At 45.2% G+C, this 17,338-nt stretch overlaps 1 protein-coding gene across 2 annotated transcripts in view; it reads left to right on the top strand.

Annotated features, from left to right (window-relative positions):
* The window catches only part of KIF5C (kinesin family member 5C), a 77,903-nt gene that overhangs the window by 16,336 nt on the left and 44,229 nt on the right, over nucleotides 1–17,338 (top strand). For both annotated transcript variants that reach the window (XR_005701628.2, XM_040069627.2), the window contains exons 2-3: nucleotides 11,785–11,875; nucleotides 14,893–14,966. Coding sequence is in view for 1 of the 2 variants with exons in the window: in XM_040069627.2 (XP_039925561.1) it covers nucleotides 11,785–11,875; nucleotides 14,893–14,966 (165 nt within the window). In the remaining variant the exon portion in view is untranslated. The remainder of the gene's footprint in view (nucleotides 1–11,784; nucleotides 11,876–14,892; nucleotides 14,967–17,338) is intronic.

The following is a 17,338-nucleotide window of genomic DNA, read 5'->3' as shown; positions in this document are numbered from 1 at the left end:
GTCACACATTTTGATCAGGTATTTCAGCTGTGGCACACATTTTGAGCAGGTATTTCAGCTGTGGCACACATTTTGATCAGGTATTTCAGCTGTGGCACACATTTTGATCAGGTATTTCAGCTGTGGCACACATTTTGATCAGGTATTTTGGTTGTGTCACATTTTGATCAGGTATTTCAGCTGTGGCACACATTTTGATCAGGTATTTCAGCTGTGGCACACATTTTGAGCAGGTATTTCAGCTTGGCACACATTTTGAGCAGGTATTTCAGCTGTGGCACACATTTTGATCAGGTATTTCAGCTGTGGCACACATTTTGATCAGGTATTTCGGCTGTGGCACACATTTTGAGCAGGTATTTCAGCTGTGGCACACATTTTGAGCAGGTATTTCAGCTGTGGCACACATTTTGAGCAGGTATTTTGGTTGTGTCACATTTTGAGCAGGTATTTCAGCTGTGGCACACATTTTGAGCAGGTATTTCAGCTGTGGCCCCACCCTGGCCGTGTCCCGGTGCCCCATCCCCGGCGCTCTGAGGGGCCCAGGGCGCTCGTGCCTGCCCCTGCAGCTGGATCCCTCCTCTCCATCCCTGCTGGAAGAACTTTTCTCCAGGAGCAGCTGCTCTGCACGGAACCCCTGTGCCTGCGGAGGCTCTGCCACCCTCCCCTCACCGCTGCTCTGCCGTCCTTGGGATTCGCGCCGTTCCCGATGGATGCGGGTCGAGGCCGCGGCGCCGTGGAGCTGCTGGGGCAGCCGCACCTCAAACCTGCCCCGTGCTGCCCTTCCAGCCCTTTGGAGCGTCCCTTTCCCACGGAAAAGCTGCAGGGAAGCGCAGGAGCCGTGGCGCTGCCCTCGTCCTTGGCAGTCCCGCTCCGCGTTTTTGTCTCCCGAGGTTTTAGCGGGGTTGGGGGCCGGTGCAGAGCAGGGAGAACGTTTCTGTCCCACCGTCCAGGCTTTGCAAATCCTGCTGCAGCATCAGATCCACGAGCGTTCCAGCTCCCAGCACGTTTAGGAAGTGAAATGAAGCAGCGAATTTGAGAATTCACAGGGAACCGGGGCATTGATCGTTCCCTGAGCCCTGGGCCGCGGTTGCTCTGTCGGATTGCAGATGCTGGAAATGATGGATGCTCTCTCCCTCTCTCCTGGAATTGGGGACCCTGGAGATTCGGGGTTCTGGAGGGCAGAGCAGAATGATCTGCCGCAGGTGGTGACGGTGGGATGAGAGCAGAGCTCTTTGGTGTCCTCGTCCCGACGTCCTGGGGTGTTTTGGCCCTGCACAGGTGAAGGTCTGGCGGGCAGAGATGTGCCCAGGGGCTCGGTGCTGTTGTGATTGAGACCCTCCAGGAATTTTTCCCTCAGGATTCGGCCACACAATTCTGGATTTATCCCTGAGTTGTGTACACCAGAGCAGCGTGGCAGCGTGAGCTCGGGAAATGCTTCCTCTGCAGGGAGGTGGAAGGATCTCCCTCTGCCGCCCTTGGGGTGACCACGATTGTCCCCTGATCCCCTCCATCCTGGTTTTTGCTGACAGGGAAGCTGCTCCCGGGCCCAGCACTGCCCTGTGACCTCTCCTGCCCCGGGCTGGATTTGGCTCCGGGCTCAGGATCCCATTACAAATCTCCCCGTGACCCCATCAGGCCGGCAGTGATGGGTTTAACAAAGCAGGGATTAGCACAGCGCTGCCAGGCACGGCTGGGATGGAGTCTGGGCTGCCGGAGCTCCTTGGGCCTTCCCCCAAATCTGCTTTGTTTAGAACCTTCCACCTCTTCCGCTTTTTTTGGGGTTTTTTTTTTTGGAATATCCTAAACCCTGCTCCACCCATGGCTTATCCTTGTCTGACCTTTCTTCCACTGCTCCTCCAGGAGCTGCCCAGGCATGGGTTTGATTTTGAGTTTTGGTGCTGTGAAAAGGGAGCCATGAAGCTCCCTAAACAGTAGTTAAAGGTCAGTTAAACCAGTTTAATCTAAACCTTTGCTGAAGGAGGGCAGATTCAGGTTAAATATTAGCAGGAAATTTTCCCTCACAAGGGTGGGCAGCCCAGAGAAGCTGTGGCTGCCCCTGGAGATCCCTGGAAATGTCCAAGGGCAGGCTGGATGGGGCTTGGAATAACCAGGGATAACTGGGACAGTGGGAGGTGTCCCTGCCCCTGGCAGGGGCTGGATGAGATGGGCTTTAACCCAGCCAAAAATGGGTTTGGTTGGCTTCCAACCCAAACCATTCCGGGAACTCAGGCTCAGATAAGCCAGGTGTTGGATTTAGGAAAAGTCAAGGGTCGGGTTTTTTACAGAACAGACAATCGTGGAATCAGAGAATTTGGGTTGGAAATCACTTCTAAGGTGATTGAATCCAGCCTGTCCCCAAGGCCACCACTGCCCCATGTCCCCAAATGCCACATCCACGTGGATTTTAAATCCCTCCAAGGGTGAGGACCTGGTCACTCTTCCTGGGAAGAAACTTTCCCTGATATCCACTGCTCTCTTTTCATTCTCAATTACTCCAAAACCACCTTGTGTTAGAGGGGTCTCAGGCCTGATGAATTATGGCACTTTCCTTTCTCTTTCCTTCTGCAAAGAATATTTTTCTGCCTTTTCTGTCAAAACCATTAATTTGCATTGGTTGATAATCAATAGAAATGACCAAATTCTCTTCTCCCATCGCTGCAAGGGACTAGGTCGAGTGAAATGCTGGTGCCTGGTGAAAACTGGAGAAAATTTGCATAATTTTGGGTCTGGCAACGACTTGGTTGCACCAGTGCAAGTCAATAATGATGAGAGAGCTGCTACTCTGAGTATTGCTGTGTCAGAACTATGCAAAAAAAAATGTTGCTCAAGAGGGTTTTTTAATAGCTTTGGGAGATCTTTACACTTCCTTTCTGGAAGAGCCTTTTTTTTTCCCAGGTCGTGCTTCAAGGTGGAAGAATAGCTTTAAAAACAATTCCCAAGGTTTGATTTCCTGAGCTGTGGATTCACCCCGAAATGATGTTTTCTGAGGGGGAGATTGGTTGCAAGGAGTTAAAAGTTCTTTCTGCTGGCACTGAGAGCTGAAAGTGGATCACGAGCCAAACTCCATCAGCTCCGCAGAAATATTCATTAGGCTAATCAATAATTAAACCCCCCCTCTGCAAAAAGTAATGCTGGGTTTGACTCCAGTTGCTCTGCAGTGCCTGCTCAAGCAGGGCTCCTTGGTTTCACTGATTTTCCAGAGGAGTTTTAGGAATATTACCAAGATTTAAGGGATTTTGAAGGTTTTTTTTTGTTGTTTTTGTTTGTTTGTTTGTTGTTGTGTTTTGGGTTTTTTTTCTTTTTGGTTTAACTCTGCAGCATACTCAGGTTATTCTGAATAAATTTCCTTATTCTTTTTTCACCCAGGGGTTCTGGATTTTCACCCACTGGGTGATTTTGCTGCTGTTCCAATGTTTTTACAGGGCAGGCTGACACAGAAAAGGGAATTGGGATGGCAGCAGCATTTCCTGAGTCAGTACAGCTGAATTTTGCTGGGTTTTTTTCTGACATGCTTTTATTTTCTCCATTTGTTCTCGACCACATTTTCAATCCTCAGCAGAGATAGATGGCTCCAGGAGAATGGGATGGATCCTATTTATTTCTTAGGCTTTGTCAGCTGCAGCATCCCTGTGACCTGTGGGGGAAGAGAATCCCTTCCATCGAAAAAGTTCTCTGGAATTCCAGGGGGAATTTGCAGGGCCAGCCATTTATCCCGCTTGGGAATGGAGGGAGCCTTTGGCAATTGTGGCCTCTCCGTTTTCAAAGGGAGAGGAGGCTTTAATTCCTGCTCTGGGGGAAGGAATGTGTTTTATTCCACCTTCTGAGGGAGCAGCTCGACTCCCCAGCCCCACTGCCACCGGTGAGGGTTTGAAAAGATTCCGCCCTCCAGGCCTGCACTTTTCCATCTTTTATTTATAAACCCTCTCCAAGAGCATTTAGGGTGCTGGAAACTAATCTGGGAAACAATTCTCCGTGAATTCAGCTGCTCCACGTCCTGCGGCTCCGGTACCTGCGCCCGTGCTGGCCGTGGTGCCGTAAATTTGGGGTGTGAGGTGCGAGAAATCCTCTCTGGGATCATCCCACAAAACTCCCTGGCCTGAGCCCAGGGTGACAGTGACAAATTCAGCACGGCCAAGGGGGTTCAGGCCGGGCTGGGTGATTTGGCATTTTTAATTTCCCTGAGTGATTGCACTGCTCAGGCGGGAAAAGGGAATCCCAAACGTAGGGAATCCTGTGGGATTGGGGTTGGAAGAGACCTTAAAGCCTGTCCAGTTTTTCCAGAGACACCTTCCACCATCCCAGGGTACTCCCAGCCCCGTCCATCCTGGCCCTGGGCACTTCCAGGGATCCAGGGGCAGCCACAGCTTCTCTGGAAAACTTTTCAGGGTCCTGCCCCTGGGCTTTGTGCTCCTGTGTGTGACCTGTGAGAATCTCTGATTTTGGGGGATGGTTTCAGGCTAAAATCCCCCATCACGCTCAAATGCCTCCTCCCAGCCACCCAAAATCAAATCCAAACATTTTGTTGTCTGTCTGGTCCCTTTCCTCTCAAGCAGCTGGGAATTCTGTTCCGAGCCGTCTCACCTTGCCCATGGTCTTTATAAAGTTGGTTTTTTTTGTGGAGGGGATTGGTCTGGGAGTGGATTCCGATGCCTGAAGGTGAGCTGTCATCTCCCTTCACATCACAAACCTGCACACCCAGGGCTGGAGTCCGCCTTGGGGATCACAGGGGGTTCATCCCGAAATTCCATCAGGGCTTCTCACCCTCGGCGGGCAGCTCTGAGCACTGAGCTCTCCTCATTTCCTCTCTCTGGGGAATTCTGGGGAGTTGGGGCTGATTGATTTATTTATCAAAGCAGGAAATGTGTTCAGTTATCTTTCATTTCTTGAATCGAAGCTTCTGGTGACAGCGCCGCTCTGAGACGCTGCTTTGGTAAATTTGGGGTTTATGGTGAAATTCCTTTTCGTGCTTTAAATAAATCCTCTTTATTTCTTTTTTTTTTTTTTTTTTTTGACTCAGTAGGAAACTAAAGGAGTGAAACAATAATTGTCAATACGTCTGAATAGAATTCCTGGTGGTATCCAGGGGCCAGAGCAGAATCTCTCTGGCTGTCAATACAGCTCCAGCAGGAATTGTGTGGGTGGATCAGAGCACTTATCCCAGCCCCATTATGCAGCAGTGGCGCAAGTTAATGGAACAGATTGTCAGGGGGGCTGCTGGAAGGAAGGGAAATGTGATTTATGGGTGGCAGATAATACACTGCACGTCGTGAGGAAGTTCGGAAAATAATATGTGGAGGTGCACGGATGAAATCGTTGGCATCGCTTAGAAAATAACATTTTATTTCTGGCTGCTTGTCACTGGAATTGCTTCCTGATTTTGGTATTTAATGCAGGATGAGTTACAGCTGAAAAAAAAAAAAAATAAATGAGAGCGGTTCTGGCACTTCTGAAGGTGACAACAGGGAGAAAAGGAGCACGCCAAAAACCGGGATTCTCATGGTTGCTCGTTATCCCTTCTGTTCGGGGCAAACCCTTGGGGGCTGGAGGGTGGATGTGGCTTTTGTTGCCTTTGAGAAAAATCGGTCAGAAGCGAAGAGATGGCAACAACACCGCAAACAAACCCCAAAAGCTGTGTGGGTGTGGCAGGGCGGGGCACAGAAGGAAAGGCTCAGGAAGCTGGAATGAGGTGACGCAGGGAGATCCCAACGCTTCTGCAACACCACAGATCCAACCAGGAACTCCTGAACAAAGAATGAGGATTAAGGTGGATTTGAAGCCCAAAATCCCTCCCCCAAACCCCTACAACTGCCCTCATTTTGTGCAGTCAATGAAGACGTTCTGTGATTCCTTTATTCCCTTCAGACATTTCCAGCCTTCCCCAAAAAAAAAACCTCCTGAGGAGGAATCCTGACCCGTGGAACGGATTTATGGGCTGCTGTTCTACATGTGCAGCTTTTCAGGGCACATAAATCCCATTTGCAGGCAGTGCCTCTTCCAATGAGGATGGAATCGGGGTTTTTTTGGGGCTGACATTCCAGGTGTGGGATGCTCTGAGCCTCAGCTCAGGCATGAAGGGAATGGATGGATCTTGGAGGTTGTGTAACCCTGGGATTTTGGGCCTTGTTTCCTTGGAGCTTGGGGTATAAATGGATCTTGGATGTTGGGTATCCCAGGGATTTTTGGCCTTGTTGCCTTGGAGCTTGGGATGAGCGAAATGGGGGTAAGGAGGTAAAATTCTGGGAATCTGGGAGATGGTTCTGGAATATTTGGGCGGCTCTGCTTAGGGCTTTGGCTGGCATGCCAGCATGGGAAGCTCTGGAGAGACAGAATTTGGGGTAGGTGCTGGCTGGTTCCCCCACTTTTCCTGGACGTGGGGCCGTGTGTGGGGGATCTGGAATCAGGAGTCACCTCTCCGGCCTTGAGTCGTACAATGGAGTGCCTGGATGGCTCCAAGCCCAGGAATTACATCCTGGAAATCCTGGAACTCCAAAACCCCAGGAGCACACATGACAGCAAACTGCCTCCTTTTCCCCCCGAGCTGGAGGAGCAGGCGAGGGGAAGCTCCCGATGTGACCTCTGGAATTCGAATCCAAGCGTGACAAAAACAGGTCCATGGAGCAGAGCCTCGGCACCGGGGCACCTCCCTCAGCTGACATCGGGTTCCTGCCGCCTCCTCAGCCTTGGAGGCCTCAGCAGCAGCGCCTGGGAGAGGGGGGAACACCAGGAGCTCTGAGGGGAGGTGACAAGGATGCCACGTGTCCGTTTTCAGTGGGGGATTGGTGTTTTCAGTGGGGGATTGGTGTTTTCAATGGGGGATTGTTGTTTTCAATGTGGGATTGTTGTTTTCAATGTGGGATTGGTGTTTTCAATGTGGGATTGGTGTTTTCAATGTGGGATTGGTGTTTTCAATGTGGGATTGGTGTTTTCAATGTGGGATTGGTGCTTTCAATTTGGGATTGGTGCTTTCAATTTGGGATTGGTGTTTTCAGTGTGGGATTGGTGTTTTCAGTGTGGGATTGGTATTTTCAACGGGGGATTGGTGTTTTCAACGGGGGATTGGTGTTTTCAACGGGGGATTGGTGTTTTCAACGGGGGATTGGTGTTTTCAACGGGGGATTGGTGTTTTCAATTTGGGATTGGTGTTTTCAATTTGGGATTGGTGTTTTCAGTGTGGGATTGGTGTTTTCAGTGTGGGATTGGTGTTTTCAGTGTGGGATTGGTGTTTTCAGTGTGGGATTGGTGTTTTCAGTGTGGGATTGGTGTTTTCAGTGTGGGATTGGTGTTTTCAGTGTGGGATTGGTGTTTTCAGTGTGGGATTGGTGCTTTCAATTTGGGATTGGTGTTTTCAAGGGGGGATTGGTGTTTTCAAGGGGGGATTGGTGTTTTCAAGGGGGGATTGGTGTTTTCAAGGGGGGATTGGTGTTTTCAAGGGGGGATTGGTGTTTTCAAGGGGGGATTGGTGTTTTCAACGGGGGATTGGTGTTTTCAAAGTGGGATTGGTGTTTTCAACGGGGGATTGGTGTTTTCAACGCGGGGTTGTTGTTTTCAAAGTGGGATTGGTGTTTTCAACACAGGATTGGTGTTTTCCATGTGGGATTGGTCTTTTCAAGGGGGGATTGGTGTTTTCAACGCGGGATTGGTGTTTTCGACGCGAATGCAGTGCTGGGGTGGGGCTGGGGGGGAGCAGAGCTCTGTCTGGAGGATTGATCAGCCTTTGAAGTGTCACACCCAGCTGGTTTCGGGGCTGCTGGCGTGCGTCTGGCTTGTGAGCAGTGAATGTCGTTGCAAGGCGGGATCAAGGGTTTCTGGGAGCGCTGCGCCATGTATCCGTGTGGGAATGCCAGTCATGGTGCTGGAATTCTGGAAATTGAAAATTTCAGGCTCTCTGTGCTGACAGGCACCGACCCTCAAGCGAGCTCTGCATTTGAGCTGAGGCCGTGGAACAGCTTCCAAAATTGACTGACAGCACTGGGGTTGTGGGTGTGGAGTTTGAATGGTATTGTGTGATCTCACAGCGTGAAAAACTTAGAGTTTAAGGGTTTATGTAGTAATATATATGAGGCAATATGGAGAATTTAAAGCATTGTCCAAGTCCTTCACCTTCATCTTCTGGGTTCCTGGTGTCTTTTTCTAACTGGATGAAAAAGGCCCACATTGCAGGCCTTGTGTGGTCAGGTATTGGGTTAAAAGCATAAATAATATTGGTGTCATCTCGATATTGGATGGTTTATGCTTAAATAACCTTAGGAAGAGTTAGAGGCATCTCCAGTTTCTACCTTGTTAGTTAGAGCTCACGGCTCATGAGGCTGTGCTATAGATAAGAATTAACAAACACCGAGTCCAAACACAAAACTGCGACTCCCATGCATTAATCCCGGCTCTAACAGGAAGAAAAGAAGATAAAAACCTCTCAGCCTGGGAATTGGGGAGCTCAGGGGTCGGGGTGACACCAGTGCCATTCCAAATGTCAGTGTGGAGCACTTCCCGCTCGGCACCAGGGGCTTTGGTGGCACTGAGGGTGAAAATCACAACAGTTTCTGAACAAAATATGAGTTTGGGGTGACGTAGCTGGCATGGGCTGCCTGCTTTGGGTCCCAGCTGTGCTTTTGGACGTTCAGCATGGAAATGGAACCAGTGGAGTGCTGGGACTGCACTGGGGCGATTCTGGGTCACATCGGGCTCAGCAGAACTCAGGATCTGTAAATTAATTTCTCTCAGCTCTGGGCTTTTCTTGCAGCACAGCTTTCACGGGTTTGTAGGAGTGAACAGCGAACCCTTTGCAAATGTTTACAGGGTTACTGCCCCAATATTTACTTGGCTATTCCCCCAGTATTTACAGGGTTTTTCTTTTGATATTTACAGGGATAATCCTTGATATTTACAGGGTTATTCCCCCAATATTTCCAGGATTATTCCCCTAATATTTACAGGATTGTTCCCCCAATATTTATAGGGTTATTCCCTTGATGTTTACAAGGTTATTCCCCCAATGTTTCCAGGATTATTCCCTTGATATTTACATGGCTATTAACCCAATGTTCACATAAAGATTCCCCCAATATTTACAGGATTATTCTCCCAATATTTACATGATTCACCCCTTCATATGTTCAGCATGTTTCCCTTGATATTTACAGGGTTATTGGCCCAATATTTACATGTCTATTCCCCCAATATTTACAGGATTATTCTCCCAATATTTACAGGATGATTTCCTTGATATTTACAGGATTATTCCACCAATATTTGCAGAGTTATTCCCCCAATATTTAGAGGCATATTCCCCCAAAATTTACATGGCTATTACCCCCGGTATTTACAGGGTTATTCTCTCAATATTTACAGGGTTGTGGCCCCAATATTTACAGGGTTATTCCCAATATTTACAGATTTTTTCTTTGATATTTACAGGGTTATTCCCTCTATATTTGCGGGGTTATTTTCGCTATATTTAGAAGCTTATTACCTTGATATTTACAGGATGATTCCCTTGATATTTACAGGGTTATGGCCCCAATATTTACAGGGTTATTCCCTTGAAGTTTACAAGGTTATTTCCCCGATAATTAAAGGGTTATTCCCTTGATGTTTACAAGGCTTTTCCCTTGATATTTACAGGATATTCCCTTTGATATTTCCAGGATTATTCCCCCCGAATTTACATGGCTATTACCCCAATTATTTTCAGGATTATTCTCTCAATATTTACAGGGTTCATCCCTTCATATTTACAGCATGATTCCTTGATACTTACAGGATGATTCCCTTGATATTTACAGGGTTATGGCCCCAATATTTACAGGTTTTTTTCTTTGATATTTACAGGGTTATTCCCTCTTTATTTGCGGGGTTATTTTCCCTATATTTAGAGGCTTATTCCCTTGATATTTACAGGATGATTCCCTTGATATTTACAGGGTTATGGCCCCAATATTTACAGGGTTATTCCCTTGAAGTTTACAAGGTTATTTCCCTGATATTTACAGGGTTATGGCCCCAATATTTACAGGGTTATTCCCTTGAAGTTTACAAGGTTATTTCCCTAATAATTACAGGGTTATTCCCTTGATATTTACAGGATATTCCCTTTGATATTTCCAGGATTATTCCCCCCAAATTTACATGGCTATTACCCCAATTATTTTCAGGATTATTCTCTCAATATTTACAGGGTTCATCCCTTCATATTTACAGCATGATTCCTTGATATTTACAGGATGATTCCCTTGATATTTACAGGGTTATGGCCCCAATATTTACGGGGTTTTTTCTTTGATATTTACAGGGTTATTCCCCTGATATTTGCAAGATTATTCTCACAGTATTTACAGGGTTCATCCCTTCATATTTGCAGGATGATTCCCTTGATATTTACAGGGTTATGGCCCCAATATTTACAGGATTATTCTCCCAATATTTACAGGGGTTTTTTCTTTGATATTTCCAGGATTATTTCCCCAATATTTACCCGGTTATTCCACCAATATTTGCAGTTATTCCCCCATTGTTATTGCCCTGATACTTGCCTAACTATTCCCATAATATTTCCATGGCTATTCCCCCCTAAATTCCCAGGAGGGAAAGCAAATATCCATCTCCTGCTGCTGTTCCAGCTGCTTGTCTCCCACACCCGTGGCTGTGACCCCGCCGTGAGCACACAGGGAACTTGTGCCACCTTTTATTTGCCAGCCACAGAAAGGATTTGGGTTTGGAGCACCCAAAACGTCAGATCTGTTCAGGCCACAAAACATCCTCCTGCCCAGCGCTCTGAAGGGTTTCCTCTGTGGGAAATGCTGCATTTCAGGCTGTTAAACTGGGGTGATAAGTGCATAAAATATTCTTTAGCTCATGGAGTTTGTGTATGTTAAACTGGAGTGATTGAGTGTATGAAATGTTCTTTAGCTCATGGAGTTTGTGTATGTTAAACTGGGGTGATTGAGTGTATGAAATGTTCTTTAGCTCATGGAGTTTGTGATAAACCAGGCTGTTAAACTGGAGTGATCGAGTGCATGAAATGTTCTTTATCTCATGGGGTTTTTGTGTGTTAAACTGAGGTGATCGAGTGTATGAAATGTTCTGTCTTGTGGAGTTTGTGTGTTAAATTAAACTGGGGTGATCCTCTGCATGAAATGTTCTTTATCTCATGGAGTTTGTGATAAACCAGGCTGTTAAACTGGAGTGATCAAGTGCATTAAATGTTCTCTTTAGCTCATGGAGTTTGTGTGTGTTAAAGTGAGGTGATCGAGTGTATGAAATGTTCTTTCTCATGGAGTTTGTGTGTTAAATTAAACTGGAGTGATTGAGTGTATAAAATGTTCTTTATCTCATGGAGTTTATGTTAAACCAGGCTGCTGAACTGGGGTGATCGAGTGCATGAAATGTTCTTTATCTCATGGAGTTTGTGTGTGTTAAACCATGCTGTTAAACTGGGGTGATTGAGTGCATGAAATATTCTTTATCTCATGAGGTTTTTGTTAAACCAGGCTGCTAAACTGGGGTGATTCTGTGTATGAAATGTTCGTTAGCTCATGGAGTTTGTGTGTGTTAAATTAAACTGGGGTGATCCTGTGTATGAAATGTTCTTTATCTCATGGAGTTTGTGTTGAACTGGGGTGATCCTGTGTATGAAATGTTCTTTATCTCATGGGGTTTGTGTGTGTTAAATTAAACTGGGTGATCTTGTGTGTGAAATGCTCTTTATCTCACGGAGTTTGTGTTAAACTGGGGTGATCCTGTGTATGAAATGCTCTTTATCTCATGAGGTTTCTCCTCTGTCTGCAGCAGGGGAAGCCCTACGTCTTCGACAGGGTGTTACCTCCCAACACAACCCAGGAGCAAGTTTATAATGCCTGTGCCAAGCAGATTGTCAAAGGTAGGTGTTGCCTTTGTTTATTATACCTCCTCAAGGTAAAAAAGATTTCTTTCTGTGCCCTCAAGCTGTTTAAACACTGGGTAATGAGTGTTGGGATGTCTGAAGGAGAGTTTAGCGTCAGTAATTCCAAGTATTTCCTTTTTTAAGGGTTTGTCTAAAGGATTTGCAGCAGTTGTTCTGTATTCTCTCCTCGTTATTCCACACAAACGCTTGGATTTTTAGGGGCAAAAAGTGTGTTCTCCGTGCAGCTCGGTGAAATGTCTGTAAAATCGAGTGGGAGGATGGAGTGTGGAAGGTTTGGGAGTTGCTTTGCATGCAGAGATTTTACATTTAAAACTGGAGTGAGAACACAGGTACCTGGTGGAAAACACCCTGGCTCTGGGAACAAAACTTTCTTAAACTGTGGGAATTTCGAGCTTTTTTTCTCTTGACAATCAAATTTTTTTGGGGGGTGCAATTTAATCGCAGGCCGCACTCCCCCGGTGCTGAAATCACTCTCGGTGCTGGACGATCCGTCCTCGGTGATTTTCATAAAGCTGTGACCGTGCTGAGCTGGAGAGCACCCACGGGATCCTCAGACAGCTCCTGGCCCTGCTCAGGACACCCCACAAATCCCACCGGGATTTTTTGGGGATTTTTCTGGGAGTGCTGGAGCTCGGGCTTGGATTTGGAGCACGCTGCAGCACCCCAGGGGTTTTGGACCCTCGTTGTTCCCTGGCCTCGTGGTGAAACGGGGCAGAAAAGGATTTCACAACTAATAACAGTTGTTAGAGTGGTGTGTAATTTTAATTGATGTCAAGATGCGTGGGGAATAACTTTACTAAAATAACAAACTTTACTAAAATAATAAACTTTCCTAAAATAACTTTACTAAAATAACACTAGAGATAATAAAATAATACTACTTTTTTTTTTTTTTTTTTTTTTTTTTTTTTTTTTTTTTTTGCGCTCTTACGTATGTACAGTGTGGAACAATTTATTTTATACAAGTTTAATATGTGTATATCAAATAGTTTCTATTTGACATTTTAAAATATAAAAGATTGAATGTATACAACTATTAATATATACAAATATACACAAATATTTAATATATTAAAATATTTAATATATTTTTTGGCTCTGTAATTAACTTTATGCTTTTCTGGGTATGTTTACTTTGCTGTGGTGGTTTCTGAGGGTCTCTAGAAGATGAAGGAAATGGAGTTTTCTTTAATGAACTTTTTACTTTTTTTGTGTGTGTGTGTGTGTGCTTTGGCTCTCTTGGCACTTTTTTAAGGCAAGAAGTTTGTTTCTGCTGGCTGAGAGTCTGTGTTTTTCTCTTTATTTGCATTCTTAGCCTTGTTATCTTGTTGTGTTTAGGTTAGTTTTGGTTTTTTTAATCATTGAGGGGCTTTAGATGCTTGTCCCGCTTTAAAATACGTAAAGGGTAACGGGTACAGCACTCGATATTTACTAAATGCCTTGTATAATGTACAATCCATTCTAAAATACAGTGGATGCTTTTAAGTTTAATATCAAGATCAGCTAGAATTTTCCAACCTCTGTCTCATTGGGGTGTCCTCATGCCCTCCAAGCTCCCCTTGGTATTTTATTTTATTTTATTTTATTTTATTTTATTTTATTTTATTTTATTTTATTTTATTTTATTTTTTATTTTATCTTATTTTATTTTAACTTATTTTATTTTATTCTATTTTATTCTATTTTATTATTTTATCTTATTTTATTATATCTTACTATTTTATTTTATTTTATTTTATTTTATTTTATTTTATTTTATCTTATTTCATTTTATTTTATTTTACTTTATTTTACTTTATTTTAATTTTTGGGGGTGGTTCTGCTCCAAACCTTAGGGGCAGCTCTGCAGGGAATTGTTTGGCTCGCTCAGATCAAACCTCGAGCACCCCAAGCTGGGGTGGAAGGACCAGAGGGGAAATTATTTGGTGCTGGAGAGCAGAAATGAGCCAGGATTCTCCTCAGAGGGGTCTGATTTCAGCAGCTCTGCCCTCAGATGGGTGAGCCTTCAATAAAAACCGAATTTGTGGAGTGCAGGGATCATTAGTTCTGGCTCCTGGAAGTTTGGGGAGCTGTTCCAGCCCTACGGGGCGTGCTGCTTTGGGAATCTGTGGAGGGTTTGATGTCCCCTGTGGAAGCTCTGAAAACGGTGAGAGGAATGAAATCCTCTGCGAGAGGAACTGGATTGTCTTCATGAGCCAAACGGAAAAGCAGACACTTCCCAAAATCCTGGGCGAAAATAGAGCTCAGGCTCTGTTATTATATTATTATAATAATATAATAATAATTATATTATTATATAATAATAATATAAATTATAATAATAATTTATATTATTATTATATAATAATATAATATAAATATATTATTTATATAATAATTACATATTATATAAAATATATAATTTTAATATTTTTTATATATTATATGTATTTTATAATTTCATTAATTAATTTTTTTTTTTGCATGGAAACCTCTATTAATTGAGATCCAGAGGATGGGAAACATCACAAATACGATTTACAGCCCTCCCAGACTGCTGGAAGTGGGCATTAACCACTGCAAAGTCAATATTTTGATATCTGAACCCAATATCAAATTACTCATCCTGCCCTGAGAGAAGCGGATTTTCAAATTCCTCCTCATTTGACGTTTCTCTTGCTTTGCAGACGGGCTTGGAAATTAATGAGGCCGCGAACCAGAAGTGGAAAATAGACTGTGAAGTTTATAATGAGGGATATCTGTGAATTTGTTGGATTTTCTCCAGGCTGCCTGCTGGTTTTAAAATGCCGGTTTTATGATGATTTTTTTTTTTTTTTTTTTTTTGGCCTAAAATTAGCTCAACAACTCATCATTTTCCCCAGGTTTTTTTTTTTTTTATCACACAAACGACTTCACACAGTTCGCCTTCAGCGCCGTGAAGACTTAAAAAATGCCGATAATTCAGCTTGAGGGTGCCACCAAAGAGTTTTCATGGCTTTCCCTTCTCCTTGCAGATGTTCTGGAAGGCTACAACGGCACAATCTTTGCGTATGGCCAGACCTCGTCAGGAAAAACCCACACTATGGAGGTACCGGGGGCGAAATTCAAATTAAATCCAACCGGTCTGGTGGGAAGGAGGGAAATTAAACCGCAGTTTTCCCATGGTTTGGGGGGTTTGGGGGTCGGCTAGAAGGGTTTTCCTGTGGTTTGGGGTTTTTGGGGTCAGGTACAAGGGTTTTCCTGTGGTTTAGGTTTGGGGTTTTTTGGGTCAGCTAGAAGGGTTTTCCCATGGTTTGGCTTTGGGTTTTTTGGGGGTCAGCTAGAAGGGGTTTCCTGTGGTTTGGGGTTTTGGGGGTTGGCTAGAAGGGTTTTCCTGTACTTTAGGGTTTTTTGGGTCAGTTACAAGGGTTTGCCCATGGTTTGGGTTTTTGGGTCACCTAGAAGGGTTTTCCTGTGGTTTAGGTTTGGGTTTTTTGGGTCAGCTAGAAGGCTTTTCTTGTGGTTTGGGGTTTTTGGGTCAGCTAGAAGGGTTTTCCTGTGGTTTGGGGTTTTGGGGGTCGGCTAGAAGGATTTTCCCATGGTTTGGGGGCTTTTGGGTCACCTAGGAGGGTTTTCCTGTGGTTTGGGGTCTTCTGGGGTCAGCTAGAAGGCTTTTCCTGTTGTTTAAGTTTGGTTTTTTTGGGGTCAGCTACAAGGGTTTGCCCATGATTTGGGTTTTTGGGTCACCTAGAAGGATTTTCCTGTGCTTTAGGGTTTTTTGGGTTGGCTGGAAGGGTTATCCTGTGGTTTGGATTTTTTGGGGGGTCAGCTACAAGGGTTTTCCTGTGGTTTAGGTTTGGGTTTTTTGGGTCAGCTAGAAGGCTTTTCCTGTGGTTTGGGATTTTTGGAGGTCAGCTAGAAGGGTTTTCCCATGGTTTGGGGGCTTTTGGGTCACCTAGAAGGATTTTCCTGTACTTCAGGGGTTTTTGGGTGGGCTGGAAGGGTTATCCTGTGGTTTGGGGTTTTTTGGGGGGACAGCTAGAAGGGTTTTCCCATGGTTTGGGGGCTTTTGGGTCAGCTAGAAGGGTTTTCCTGTACTTTAGGGTTTTTGGGGTCAGCTAGAAGGGTTTTCCTGTACTTTAGGGTTTTTGGGGTCAGCTAGAAGGGTTTTCCCATGGTTTGGGGGTTTTTGGGTCAGCTAGAAGGGTTTTCCTGTTGTTTAGGTTTGGGTTTTTCGGGATCAGTTAGAAGAGTTTTCCACGGTTTCGGGTTTTTTAGGGGTCAGCTAGAAGGGTTTTCCTGTGGCTTGGGGTTTTTGGGGGTCGGCTAGAAGGGGTTTCCCATGGTTTGAGGTTTTTTTGGGTCGGCTAGCAGGGCTTTCCTGTGGTTTGGCTTTGGTTTTTTGGGACAGCTAGAAGATATTTGGATATTCCATCTGAAATCCAAGGACTTCATCCTTGCTGTTCCTCCCCAAACTGGGTGTGTGTGTCTCGGAGCAGCTCAGCCCAGCAAAGCTGGGCTCTGTGGAAGTTAAGCCCGAGCTTTGCTGGGTTCAGCATCACCTACAGGTTAAAGGACGAGGGGAGCCCCAGGGCCTTGGGAAAATGTGCATTCCTGGAGGATGCAATCAGTGATGTCTAATTAAGCCCGTCCTTGGCAGGAGGGGGAAAATCACCGGCTCAGCCCTCACAGATGGCACAATCCTGAGTAATCCACCAGCTCCGGGTGTAATTAAATCCAAATGTCTGCAGGGCTGGAGCTGGTGCTTCCACACAACCCGGGAAAGATCTCCTAAAGCCAGTTTATATTCGGAATTACAAGGGGCGATAAAGGGAACGGCCGTGGAAAAGCGGCTGTTTTCCCTCCTTTAATAAAGGGAAAATGCTGTCGTTTCAAGGTGGAATCAAGTCTACATTCAGCTTTAATCCCTCTCTTAGCCTAACATCCTCTTGTGAAGTTGCTAAAGTGTGTTGTGGAAAGGGGAAGGAAGAAAAAAATATATGGTCTGAAGTTGAAGGAAGAGTAAATCCTCTTGGTAAAGCTGTTACGGGGGATTTTGTGTGAAATGGGAGATGGGAAATGCTTCCCAGTGCTGGTGTTAAGCTCCAGCAGGACATGGGGCTGTAACACGGCCAGGAAAGGCTTTCTGACACACTCAGGTCTTTCTTTGCCACATCAACAGCAAGGTAAAACTTGGAAAATCCCGAATTTTTCCACCATGAGTGAATGCGATGGGCTTTGACCCCACAGCAGAGCTCGGTCCCCACAAATCGGAGTTACGACGTCAAAATGCCGAATTAAACCAGCCCTGCCTCAAATGTTGCATTTCACCCATGGAAAATAATGTTCTTCTTAAAATCTGAGGCTTTAATGAGCGGGGAACTCTTGGGGGGAATTTCCCACCACAGTTTTCCAAACCCTGTCTGTGAGGTTACAGCAGGATCCACGGGAATTTTTGTGGTTCCTTTCCATTTTTAATTC

Source organism: Hirundo rustica, chromosome 7 (assembly GCF_015227805.2).
Source record: "Hirundo rustica isolate bHirRus1 chromosome 7, bHirRus1.pri.v3, whole genome shotgun sequence".
NCBI classification, from domain to species: Eukaryota; Metazoa; Chordata; class Aves; order Passeriformes; family Hirundinidae; genus Hirundo; species Hirundo rustica.
The sequence above is the reverse complement of the archived record's forward strand: the minus strand, read 5'-3'. Positions and strand labels throughout refer to the sequence as shown.